General features: G+C 33.7%; 1 protein-coding gene across 6 annotated transcripts in view; it reads left to right on the forward strand.

The window, feature by feature from the left end:
* Positions 1-8,016, forward strand: part of ERBB4 (erb-b2 receptor tyrosine kinase 4) — a 1,327,834-nt gene extending 1,319,818 nt beyond the window's left edge. For 4 of the 6 annotated variants that reach the window (XM_074298794.1, XM_074298793.1, XM_074298798.1 and 1 more), the window contains 3 exons: positions 46-93; positions 937-1,234; positions 3,887-8,016. In XM_074298794.1, the coding sequence (XP_074154895.1) occupies positions 46-93; positions 937-1,234; positions 3,887-4,332 (792 nt within the window). In that variant the 3' untranslated portion in view covers positions 4,333-8,016. The remainder of the gene's footprint in view (positions 1-45; positions 94-936; positions 1,235-3,886) is intronic. The other 2 variants (XM_074298799.1, XM_074298795.1) reach the window with 1 other exon arrangement.
* The last annotated feature ends 6,334 nt before the right edge of the window (positions 8,017-14,350 follow it).

A 14,350-nucleotide genomic window follows, 5' to 3' on the forward strand; every position in this document is an offset into this window, starting at 1 on the left:
GTGACCTCTTATTATATCCGTCATTCCATTTTTCTTTCCTATTAGAGTGAATTTGGACACAGCCCTCCTCCTGCCTACACCCCCATGTCAGGAGTAAGTATTTCACAAACAACCTTCATCTTTTAGGCCTTTTGGGCTTTTAAACATTCCATGTCTATTCTCCCTTTATCTTCCATAATTTTCCCAATCCTTCCCAATCCTTTCATCCCTTCCCCCTGCCAACAGTGAGTAAAATACTGTATAGTCTATTATCTGGATCTGACAGTAGATGCTTTTTATCCCAGACTGGGACTCAGTAGAAAACTTAGAATTCAGGGATGTTATATATCAGCAATAGCTTTTGATTGATTTACATGAACTCATAAATTATGCTCTTGAATTAAGGAGCTAGCTTTAGCTCCAAATTTTCATGTCATGTTGTGGAAAGTAATAATCTGACTAAAGCCTTCTAGTATAGTACTAGAGATTGAAAGCCATGGGAGTCTCAGAAAAAAAAGGCAGTAAACAGGGAAATTTTAACATTAAAACACATCACCATACTTCTGTTTGTAATGACAATTGTCTATAGGCACTGACAACTCTATTTTTCAGGAAAAGATTTTAACTTCATGCCACAAATAAGGTATTGAGGGAGAAGTATATATAATGTGGCTGGTTTTGTTTTTGTTTTGTTTTTCTGCCAGGTCAGGCTTAAGTTGTGTTGAAAAGTCAACATGGATAATGAATCATTATCAGGTATTTTATAAAGGATTCATCATTTAAGGAAAATTATATTTCAAGTGTTTTTAGTCTATATCTCATTTAAGAAAAAAAAATGTAACTTTATTTTTCCTGAAAGAAGAGCTTTGATAGGCCTTTAAGATTTCACTGGTGCTCTTGGTGTTTCTGTTATTCTCATCATCAACCTATCTCAAAATGCTTTTTTGCTTTTCACAGAACCAATTTGTGTATAGAGATGGGGGCTTTGCAACAGAACAAGGAGTAACTCTGCCATACAGGGCCACCAGCTGTATTATCCCTGAAGCCCCCGTTGTACAAGGAGCCACAGCAGAGATTTTTGATGACACATGTTGTAATGGCACTCTGCGCAAACAAGTGGTACCACTTGTCCAAGAGGACAGCAGTACCCAAAGATATAGTGCTGACCCCACAGTATTTGCAGCGGAACGGAGCCCACGAGGAGAAATGGATGAAGATGGGTATATGACTCCAATGCGTGACAAACCCAAACAAGGTATGTATAATTAGAATCTTTAGGACAGAATATTTTAGTTATGTTGATTTCATTCTTAATCATACAAGATACCTGATACATAGTAGATAGAAACATTGAATAGTTGATTTTTTTTTCAGATATGCTATATCCCGATAAAATCATGATGAGATATATAAATAGATAGTATCTCAGAACTATTATCTTGCTTGGCAGTTGAGAAGGATTTGGTCAGTAAACTTTTTACTGTAGAAGTATTTTTTTCATTCTAATGAGAGCATTATTTTACAGGTTGAAGTAGTAGATAATTAACAAAGGTAGTAATGACCTTACAAAATTCACTTAATCCAGAGGCGGTTCTATCAGTAGAGAAAGTTTCTCAACCAGAGGCCACTATATCAATGAAATCAATGAAAAAAGAAAGTTCACAAAGAATAACTGGACCTGTCAGACTTGTGTGTACTATCATGAGAAATTTTAATTCCTTAAAAAAATTTATATTTATATCTATATCTATCTATCTATATCTGTATCTATATCTTTATCTATATCCATATCTATATCTATATCTATATCTATATCTATATCTATATCTATATCTATATCTATATCTATATCTATATCTATATCTATATCTATATCTATATCTATATATATTGCTGAGGCAATTATGGTTAAGTGACTTGGCCAGAGTCATACAACTAGAAAGTGTTAAGTATCTGAGGTCATATTTGAACTCAGGTCCTCCTGACTTCAGGGCTGGTGGTCTATTCACACTATACCACCTAGCTGCCCCCAAAATACATTTTTTTAAATATGTTTAAAAATAAATAAATTTTTTTAAAATTTAAGATTCTAAACTAAAAATAAATAAATTTTTTTAAAATTTAAGATTCTAAACTTTGTGCTCAGGAAATTCACTTCTACAATCCTTAAAAGAATGGATAATATTTTCTTTAAGGAGGGAAGAGGCTAATCAAGAATTTTGATTTTTTTTTTATTGAATGGAGTTCTTCCTTTTTCTGAAAATTGAAATGTTTGATCAGATATTGCTGCATGCTATCAATTTGAGCTCCCTTAGGCAACTTAAACTGGGTTATCTATTTTTTCAGGCATTTCTGACTTTGTATATACAATCTTGGAAGTACTGATTAAGAACCCCAGAGTCCAATTGAGACCAAGCCCTTCCCTATGTAGATGAGTTTTGTTCAAAATCTTACAAATAGCAAATTACACAATCAAGAGAATTTAAACTCAAGTGCTACGACCCCAAGTTCAGTACTCTATCCTACTATGAAATATACTATATTTGCATATATACATATATATATATACACATATGTGCACACACACATATAAACATATATGAAAGTTAAAGAGAAATCAAACATCTTAAGCTTGATAACAAAACTTTTTCAGTTGATAAACAAGAGTATAATACAATCTCAACTGAATTAAGTTTATTTTTTTTACCTTCATTAAGATTTAACCATGCAAGCATTATAACATGTTGTCAACAGAAAAATAAATCACATTTTTCCCCTAGGTCACATACACTTTTCAAGGTAGAAAATATTCTAAAATAGACTAGGATACCATTGCATAGATGCAATGCTTGTGACTAAATGGGCTGACATTACTCCATACTCAATTTTAAAATTACCCCTATATTGTGAGGGAACCCATCATTGACCACTCCCTACAAAATAAAACAAACACAAAACTGGAGCTTACTTTAGTTATAATAAAAATCTCCATTCAAGTTTCTCAATCATTATTTTTAGTATTAAATTTCAAATTGACTTTGAAACAGAATTTTTAACCTATCTATTTTCTTTGATTATATATATATATATATATATATATATATACACACACACATATATATATGTATATATTTGTTTATTTATATTTATATGTAGTGTTTCAGTTAGTGCAGATTGGTCATTTGAAGCATTCATGAATTCTGGTCCAAAATTTAAATAGCATATATCATGCAGGTTAAATAGCCGAGCATATTTCAAGCATTCCATTGTGATTTCTTAAGGTCCTACACCATGAATAAACTAATTAATCTATCCAATAACAGCTTTAACATTTTCATTTAGACACCTTCTAATTATGTGAAAAAAATTCTGATTTTTGAAAACTTAGTTCTTCTTTAAGAAACTTTTATATGCTACTAAAAGTCTTTGACAAATGTTCTTTTTGCTCATGGTCTCTTCAAATGAATCAAATAGAAAGATAATACCACAGATTTAGAACTCAGGGTGACTTTTGAAGCAATCAAGGTCCTTTAACAGTTTCAGATGAAAAAAAAAAGATCTGAATAAGAGGAAATATTAAGTTCTGGAGAAATGTAGTGGAAAGTATAGATAGTAGGAAGGAATAGTACTCCCAGAATAAGGAGGCCTAATATAATCCTGGCCCTGCTGCTTGCCTATTATCATTTCCTCATTACATTTAACTCTCCCTTCCTTTCCATCTCTTGTTATGGTGATGGTAATCTGCAAAATAGTTATTGCAAGAATTCGTGAAAATAAAACCAATAGCTTTGATTTCCTTGGAGAAAGAATCAATTGTGATTACATTGGGTTTCATAGTAACCATGATAAAGCAGAAGTATCATTACATAGGAAACAGAGGTTGACAATGACTTTTTATGTATTTTAGATTACCTGAACCCTGTGGAAGAGAACCCTTTTGTTTCTCGGCGAAAGAATGGTGACCTGCAAGCCCTGGATAACCCTGAATATCATAACCCTTCCAAAGGGCCACCAAAGGCAGAGGATGAGTATGTGAATGAGCCACTGTACCTCAACACCTTTGCCAATACCTTGGGAAACGCAGAGTACCTGAAGAACAATGGACTGCCCGGACCAGAGAAAGCCAAGAAAGCTTTTGACAACCCTGATTATTGGAACCACAGCCTTCCTCCTCGGAGTACCCTTCAACACCCAGACTACCTGCAAGAGTACAGCACAAAATATTTTTACAAACAGAATGGACGGATCCGGCCTATTGTGGCAGAGAATCCTGAATACCTCTCCGAGTTCTCCCTGAAGCCAGGCACTGTGCTGCCTCCTCCACCCTACAGACACCGAAACACGGTGGTGTAGGTCTTAGTATTCCCCAAGTGGAGAGACCCTTCCTTTCCAGTGTCTATATCCCATCCCTCTTTGGTCCCCCCTCTCTTTCTCTTGTGGGCTTCCTCTACTTTCCAGGCCAGTCTTTTTGAGATGTCCAAACAGAAGCTGTTAAGGATGCAGTGAGAAAATGAAAAGTCCCACGCTGTTCTAATTTGAAACTTAGAATGAATGAAAGAAAGAAAAAGACAGGAGGGACCACAACTGTTTTTGGTTTCTCCACATGGGGAGGTCAAGAGAACAGAACAGACAGGGAAGGACCAGTAAATGTCACTCAGCAGTGTTGCCTGCTGTCAAGATAGTTCTTGGTTTTTAAAACTCAGATGCCATTGAGAAAGTCATGTGGTGTCCGTTTCTATCAGCAGGCACTGATGAGCGCATATTCAGCATTCCTGGAAATCATAATGTAGTTTCCATTAGGAAAAGGACAATTTTTTATATCACATATGATAGTATAATAATTGAGATTGAGAATCCAATTTCTGTAACAATTTCTATCCTGGCAACTGAAAATGGCTAACTCAGCTTTCATAACTATTTAAATCTCCATCAAAGTTATAAGAAATAATTTTGTGATTTCATGTCTTTGGCCAATCCCTTCATCTTAGTCCCTACTCCAATTTTGTCCCTTTTTTATTTCTAATTGTAGAAATTTTAATTCAGTACATATCATTAACATTTTTAAATATGTTGAGATACTTTAACAAAATAGTTTGAATAAGAATTCCTCTTAGGACTGAAAAAATGGCAAAACATCAAGTATCCAATTTTTTGAGGTTATCAAGGAGGCCAAGACATAAGATTTATATAACAAAATCTAGCTTTCATGATTTATTGTAATAAATAAGACACCCACATACACAAAATACATTTCCCAAAACTTTCACTGCTCCTTCAGTTCATTTTTGATAATAGTTAAAAATCAGTAGGCAGTGCTGGGTCTAAGAGAGAAACCAAGAGACAGTTCCATGTGGTTCATGAAAACTGCTGATATTTTTCAGGGGTGGCCCATTGAGTAATTTTTTAAACTGGAAGGAAAACACTGGATTGGATGAGCTTACATACCTGGCAAAATGCTGAGGAATGTAGTTTGCACTTAAGCTATGATTTTATTTGTTCTCATTCTGAACTCTTCTGGATTTTGAAAGAAGCAATATGGAAGTGACCAGCAAATTCAAATTATTTAAATATGTTTTTTAAAAGAATAATGAGGAAGAAAGACTGTGGAAATGCCAAACCAAGTAAATCGCATCCTTGGAACAGTATCCAAGGATTACGGGAGGGCCAAGTACACCTGTGACATTCAAAGATGTATGGAGAAAGGTCACCCAGTCCACATCCTCCATATGAAGGAAATTGAAATGAGCAAGACCTGAGCTGAAGTCCATGAAGTGTCTAGTATTAAGATTATAGTTGTTGAATTAGAAATTAACTCTAGCACATAAGGTGGTATAGTATGTAGAAGGTTAAAAACATACAGACATGCATGGCTCAGAGGAATCAGGATTATAAAAACTATAAATGATCATGATGCTTTTTCCAAGCTTTGATTTTATTTTCTGACACACTGACAAACTTTTGTATGAGTTCAGTTTTATTTAACCATTACAGTACCTCTAATTTGGAAAACATTTCCATGGTACCATTGTGAATTTTAACGCTAACTAGTTGTGAGATGGTGATGGGCTTAGTGGCAAGAATAAGAGCTTCAAATGCACTAGAAATGTTCTTTTTTGGGGTGTGAGTAGAAAAGAATAAATTCTACCTAAGATAAACATACTTAGAGATAAATTAAAATCTAAAATCTATATTTAAGCAATTTCATTGAAAACAATCACTGACCTTTTAGAGGCGGTTTGGGGAAACCCCAAAAGTAAAGGCCATTTTTTATATAGTTTGTAAGAGTAAATTGCCTTAGAGTGGTCATTGAGTTCTTTTATTTGTACATATTCTTGTTGGACTCTTATCATTCAGGGACTGTTAACAGAGATGATTTTTTTGTCCTCTGTAATTTGGAAAGTGTACCTTGTGATTTCATTCATAGAGCAAGGGTAATCAAGATGCTGCTACCAATTACATTAAGTGCTACCATTGCATTATGAACTAGGCTAGAGTGATATGGAAACCCTACATAAATTGGACTACTGAGCAGACAAACTCAAGAGGACTCAGAGCTAGTCTTAACAGCTTTGTCACCAAGAAATCAGCTCTACTAATAGAAATGCTAGAGGTAATTAGGGGACTTTAGCCATAGACTCCAGAAAAAGAACAGTCAGAAGAAGGAAGTCTTGCCAAGCCATGGAAAAGAGAAACAATGCCAAGGGAGGAATATCAATTCTTCTAGAATAGCACCAGCAATTAGAGTGGCTTTCTGGAGAAAAGAAGTAAAATGAGGGAATCCTCAATAATTCAGGGTTTACTAGGGACATATCAATAGCCTTCAGCCCATTCATTCATTTAAATGGATCTCTTAAACAAAGAGACTTCATCATATAGGTTTCTAATATACTTTTTAAAAAAATCCATTCTGTCTCCAGGTAGTCAGTAATGACGATACTTTCCTTATTTCTCCTATTTTAAAAAATGCTGTCTGTATAATATTTACAAAGTATTTACTACAATAATACTTGGTTATCATGAAAAATGATGAAGAAAACAGTTACTTAGGGCAGTAAATGAAGGTTCTGCTGAGGTGATAGGTAAGTGGTTTCTGGGAACTAATTCCACTGCAACAATAAAAAAAGATCTGATCCTTATGGCTCAGATTAGGTTCCAGTAGTATATGGATCAATAGTATACTGTGTAATTCAGATTGAGCCAAATAGCTCTGATTATTCTCCCTTAATTATACTAGGGATATTCATGTTATTTTCTAAGAAAGGTAACTGGATGTGATATGTTAGGAAGAGAATGAAAATATTTCAGTCCTTTCCAAGATGGTGGCTTTTGGCTAGTAGAGCCAAACATAAAACAAAACAAAACAAAACAAAAAAACAAAACAAAACAAAACAAACAAACAAACAAACAAAAAACTGCAGTAGGGATCTAGGTTGTTCTCCAGAGGATCAGATGCCAGAGGATGATTTTACTAATGGGAACTTTCAGTTCACTTATGTAAATTTGTGATATCTTAAAGTAAATTTCAAGTGAGTGAACTTTTCAAATCTACCAACCTTGTTTGTAGATAAACCTACCTTGGGAAATCACATTTCAGGAAATGAAAAGCTTTGAAGATATGTTGGTTATTAATATAGTTAAGTAGCTCTTAGATAGTGAGATATAAACTCCTAAACTGATTTAGGTCCCTGTGCCTACGGAAGCATCTCAAAAAGGTTTGTGTATACATATGTGTGTGTGTGTTTTTCCCATGGAGACATTTTTATCCTGGCATTCCTGATGGCATAAAGAGAATTTATGTCAGGCCAGAAGTTGAACTATTTTTCCAGTCAGCTTCTTTAATACAATAAATAAAATTGAGTGAAATTTAGTCAAAGTATTAAAAATGAAAGTCAAAGTTGAGTGTTTCATCTCTTTCAATATAAATGACCAAAAGGGCAAGAGGATTCAACATCAGTCATTGCACAGATAGATTGCAAAGTATAAGATAGAAAAGAGTCCCATTTTAAAATATATATATATATATATATATATATATATATATATATATATATATATATATATATATATATATACATATATATATATATATATATATATATATATATATATATATATACATATATATATATATATATATATATATGTTTTAAGGAAGGAAGGATTTATGTTTAGAGAGGTGCATTATTATTATTATTATTATTGTTATTGTTATTGTTATTATTGGAGTAAATCAAGGAAAAAGACTTCAAGGTCTTAGCTGCTAAATGAAGCTGGATCATCTAACTGCTTTTGTTGAGAGTGAACAAATTGTTTCCCCTTAACTTCTATAGGAAAAGATGTAAATACAAGTTTGCTCTGGAGCTATCTAATTCTTCTTTCAAAACTTGAATTATTTATTCTGTGGTAATTGTTGCTTATTAAACTATTTTATTCAGTCATAAGGCATTAAGAGGAAATAGTCATGAAAACTCATGAGCAGCTCTGCTCTGGCACTGGAAGAGGAAAACATTTCCTCTGAGCACTGGACAAGTAAACCAAACAAAATAACTAACCCCAGAATACTTGATAACAAAAAGTAGGTGCAGAGGGAGAAATTTAGGGTTGGTTGAACACAAACAAACAAACTGCCATCAGAATCCTTGCTTTCTGGATAGAGCATTGAGAGCTATTTAAAGAGCCAAATCCATCAATAACAACTTGTTTCATGGAGTTTTTCTGTTATGGTTCTTTTTTTTTTAAGATGGCATACTAAAAGATACCTTCAGACACTGAAATAAATGTTTTTGACTGTTTTTGTTTTTAAACCTCTCTTTAGATTTTTCTCTTTTTATTTAATATCATGTAAAGCCAGTTAAGGGATTAGGGAAGAGAATGTATCACCATCTCAAATAAAAATGAGCTTTAATCACTAACCAAGCTTCATTTACAATTAAAAAATATATATTTTTTTCTTTCATTTAGTGTGTTGGGAAATAGAGATAGCATGTGTGTGTGTGTGTGTGTGTGTGTGTGTGTGTGTGTGTGTGTGTGTGGTAATTTCACTCCCTCACATACTTTGTTTCTTTTTCCTAAGACCTGTTAATGAAATATGTATGTTATTATCTGAGTGAACTATAATTGCACTCTTCTCAAAAATAAAAAGAAACAAGACAATGAAATATAATAGACCACTCTTTACATTTCAATTGGCTTGAATACCAGATAGTGAATTGATAACTCACAGTTTGCATTATTGGAAATGTTTGTTCTCCTCAGTTTTCTGAAATGGAAAGCTTCTCACAAAAACTATTTGAGTATGCATGCATGTTGATGCACATCCAATTGGAGAACAACCCAGCACCCAGGGGAGATGTACATGAGGAGGATGTTGAGCCAGTTGCTCAGGCAAAAAATGACACTGGATAGATGTTGATTAGCTGAAAGCATCATTTAAAAAAAGATGAATAGCAAAGAAACCGAGTCCTTACTATAACTAATATTGCAATGGGACCATCTCTTTCCTATTAGATAAGAAAATGCAAATGGTTCAGCCCCAGAGGTACCTCAGTAAACGTATACTTCTATAGCATCAAACCTGACATCTGCTGTGTATAGTCTCTCAGGTCAGAAACCCTTCTGTTTCTATGAGAAATTATATGTTAACACTGCCGGCTGTTCTATGTCTTTTGATTAAAAGAAAATATTTCATAAAATTGCAGAAGGTACAGACATCCTCATTTATTTTAATAGAACAGTGATAAAAACAGGGCATCTTCCTCTCACATGCATCCACATACATGTCCTTCTTTGTCCCTTGACAATGGTAATACTTTGGGCGGAACAAATTTTTTTTCCCCAGAGTCATGAGTTAATAGAGATTCTAAACTTCTATTTTATATGGAAAAGTCAGTTTTATTTCCCCAGGCTTACTCTGGAATTCACTTTTTTCTAAAATTAATTTGGTAAGTAAATGATCAACTTATTAAAAATCACAGAAATTATTTCTATTAAGGAATCATTTGGTCTTCAGTTTTAAAGCTTCTTTTTCACTAAAAATAAGAACATATAAACAAACAAACAAAAAAAAAAAAAAACACACCATTTCCTGATAGCCAAATTGATGGAGCTGATTGTAAATTTTTATTCTCACAAACCCTTTTTTTATACCATCCTGTGACTCAGAGCAAAACATCAACCTTGGTTCCCATTGTTCTTGAAACCACTGCCCATCTTCTGCTCACTTTCTCACCAACTATTTCGTGATTCCTTTCTTGATGCCATCCTGGAGCCCTGATGATTGATCCCTTATAAGCCATAGTGGGCCCTTAAGGTCTTGTACCTCACTTTGTGAAATACTGATCTAAGCTGTCCCCACAAACACAAGAATGAATTCTGCATTATGAAGCCAAGTACTTTGGCCATGGTTTAGGGATTTTGTTAATTGTTGGGTTTTTTAGTTGTTTTGTTGGCTTGTTTTTAGCATTTCACCAAGAATTCCACAGTTACTCTGTTTATCTACATAAGTTTTCCCAAAAGGATAGATTCACATATCATGTCTTATGCATATTAATGTTGGATGAGAGGCTGGTCTTCAATGAATCTTGCAACCCTTATGAAGACATATAACATACACACACAACATTTTGAAATTTAATTTCCCATTAAAAAAAAGATAATTGAAGATTTGATTTTTTTAAAGCAACAATTAGTATTCATTTTCCAAGCATTATTTTTCTATTTTTTTTTACTTCCAGGCCTCAAATTTTATAGTGCTATATTATTTTAAATCTTTCAAAATAGTCTAATGGAATAACATTTTTTGAAGAAAAAGATAAGAAGTGTACCACTTTGAAGCATCTTCTAGTGCTTTTGTCATCTTGCTATATGATCAAAATTCATACTTTGGGATAGTATATCATTTTCCCCTACCTTTATTCTTTCAAGGCAGGTTCTCTTTTAATGCTCCAGTGAGCCTTATGCCAATAATCAAAAGTGTTTCTTTTTTTCTACAAAGTCATTTTTTAAAAAAGTAACAAAACAAGGAAACATATTTTCATACCTGGAAGCAACAGTCACCATGTCTCAAACCATTTTGTCATAACTCTTATTTCCCTTTCTAATGCACAGATATTTCTCCCTAACCCAGAAGTCTTTTTTTCTATTTCCTATGACATAAATCCAGTTTTCAACTTTGATTTATAGTGTTTTCAACAAATAGGGTTTGCATATACTCCCTTGTTTTTCCTGAAGAGAGATTCACTTGCCCTAGAGCTTCCTGATCTCTCAGGAGCTTGAAGAGGGAGTGAAGAAACAATACCCAAACCATAGCACTCTGAAGACTGACACCTTTTGGGATTGCCACAATTCCCAACTGGGAACATTATTTTCTAAGTGTAGATATGTAAGCTATTCTTTTAAAGTAAGGTACTATGAAATATGTAGCATAAACTGGTACTGCTGTTAAATGGGTCGATTATTAAACTGAGCAGCTGTGTGTAGGCAGCTAACTTTGAATGTGCACCCCACCAAAAGCTGGTGTCCACATCTCCATGCTGTATGTACTAGTTGCCCAATGTTTTTGCATGTTACAGTTACATCCTTTAAACTATTTTGGTAGGATTAGATCCCTATCCCTTACATTGACTCCAACAAAAGAGAATGATATCAACTTGAAGGCCAATCCATAGCACAAACAAAATACTCTTAGTTTTTTCTTCTAAATAACCACCCCCATTCTCTCCTGAAAGCCTTTATAGTGAGATCCATTTAAGTAATAAAGATGAGACATTACCTAAAAGGCTGGGGATATCTTATCCATATGTACTCATTTTCTAATGTTCTGAACTTGTCAACATAAAATAGCCCTCACTCTTATGAAGTATCTTCAAGGAACAGAGATGTAGCAACAGCACCTTTTTGGGTAAGAAATCCGTATTTCATTTACAGCCCTACATTCAAAGTTAGCTGCCTCTTTTTTTGAAATAAAAAAAAAACTACTACTGTATGTTACTTTGAAAATGTGAATAGTATTTTTATAGCTTGTTAAAAGACATGGCTAGTTGCATTTGTAAATAAGGATAATGTTGCTTTTATTTTCTTTTGTGGACATCTTTAATTGGAACATAATTGTCTTTAGGGTTGATTTGTATATAAGTAATGACTTGTGATTTTTTTTTCTTTTTGGTTGGAAGGTATCATTTCGACATTCTGTGTGATTCTGTGTTTAGCACTATTGTGACGTGTTCAAATTTCTGCATTTGCTTACACAATAGGATATGCCAATTGTGTGTGGTGTAATGTTCTTTTAACTTTTTTTTCTATTTCAGCTATAAAGGATTATGCACTTAACATGTACTAACTTTTTAATATTAGGTATATATTTTAGTATAATTTCCCCCTTTTATTTTTTCCTCAAAAAAACAAAAACAAAACAAAAAAAATGCCCCACAGGTTTCCCTTTTCCTTCCCCCTCCCATTGTTGTTTGAGAATGAGGGAGAACCAGTATCATTAATTTGTGTGATTTAGGCTCTATTTCAGTTCTTTCTCAAGTTCCATCTTTTGGATCTTGGGTAAGAGCTTCACTTGTTTAAGGCAATTGTACAATGTGACCTGCTTTGCCTCATTCCACTCTGATCATCCAGCTGAACAATTTGAAAACTGTTCTGCTTTTTTGTTACATGAATCTGTCAGAAATATATTTTTAATTTAATATAAATGAAATTCAATAAAATATGAAACAAATGTCACTTTGTGTGCTTGAAATTTCTAAGCAGTTTGGGGAGATAGAGGATTCATTCTGGATTTGTGAATATGGGTTCATTTGTGTCCACTTCTGTGCATTCCTTTAATTATTCTCCCAATTCAAAAGGAATTCTTTGGTGGTTTGAAGTGTGCTGGCCATATGTTTTTTTTTTTTTAATCTTTTATCAATATGCCTACTCATGCATATCACCTACAGTAGCCTGCTAATTATTTTCTGTTAGTTTCTTTGGAAGGGAAAATTAAAAAGAAATACACACAGAGAGAGAAAAGGAGAATTCATTTTAGTATTATTTTCTAATCTATGGATAACTAGATTCAACAAAAAAAAATATTAGGCTAACTTTATGTGTTAGCCAGAATGTCTACTAAGGGTGAGGAGGGGAAAGTGAGATGGCAATTAAGTAGGCACAGATATAAAGGAAAGCAAGGGGAAATGTTGATTCAAACCTTGTTAAAAAGCAAAGAAATCCTATACCTCCTCATTACAGTTCACCCCTTGCTTTTCCCTCTCTTCTACCTTGGAGAAAGAGTTAGCCTTAATATTTCATTAGTTATTAATTGCCTCAAGATAATTGGGGTTAAGAAACTTGCCTAGACTAATTAATGAAACTATATAGGTGTCTATACACACACACACACACACACACACACACACACACACACACACACACACACATATATATACACACACACATACATCCCTCTGTGTTTTTATCATTAATTTGGGAGAGCATATTAACACTTTAAACTCATAGTAAAGTTAGTAACCATGCTCCCCACTACAAATCCTCATGTAAAGGGCATTTAACTATTTTAGCTTTCAAAGTCTCAGAATTGTAAGGAGTAAGGGGCTTTAGAAAACCACACTCTATTTTAGTTCTTTCCCGAGTTCTAGCTTTGGATCTTGGGTAAGAACCTTACTTGTTTAAAGAAATCTTAGAATATGACCTTCTTTGCCTGATTACACTCTGATCATCCCAGCTGAACAATCTGAAAACTGTTCTACTTTTTCATTCTATGAATCTGTCTGAAATATAATTTTAAATTAATATAAATGAAATTAAACAAAATATGAATTATGTATCTCAGATGACAAACTCAGAGAGGCAGTGTCCAAAGTCAGAGAAATATTTAGAAGCTAGGATATAATTGATATCTTAGGAAATATTCTGAGTATCACACAAATTTCAAGTTTGCTTCTGCCCAATTTCTTCTGTGAGAAACAAAGAGAAAGCAGAAAATTATACTATTTCACAATAACCTATAAACTACAACCCTTCTAAAGACACATCAACTTCAGGTCTTTATGAAGGGAAGACACAATATCCATTGCATGTCTTCAGGTGTAGGCAGGAGCTATGGACAGAGTAAGGTTGGTCCAACCACCCCACCATTACCACTTCTTTCTATGATGGTCACCAGTCTCAAGTTATACCCTTCCCAACTCAAGCAGAACTTTGCCAGTACTACCTCAAAGAAAGTTGAGCACAGGGAGAAAAGCAGCCTTAGGCTACAGGCATAGCTACTATTTATGTATTTCTTAACCATTTGACACGTATAAAGTCATGCTACCATTTTATTAGATTCCTATCTTTTTGTGTATTTCACTGACAAAGTTTTTGGATGTTT

This window comes from Sminthopsis crassicaudata, chromosome 3 (genome assembly GCF_048593235.1).
Source record: "Sminthopsis crassicaudata isolate SCR6 chromosome 3, ASM4859323v1, whole genome shotgun sequence".
Classification (NCBI taxonomy): domain Eukaryota; kingdom Metazoa; phylum Chordata; class Mammalia; order Dasyuromorphia; family Dasyuridae; genus Sminthopsis; species Sminthopsis crassicaudata.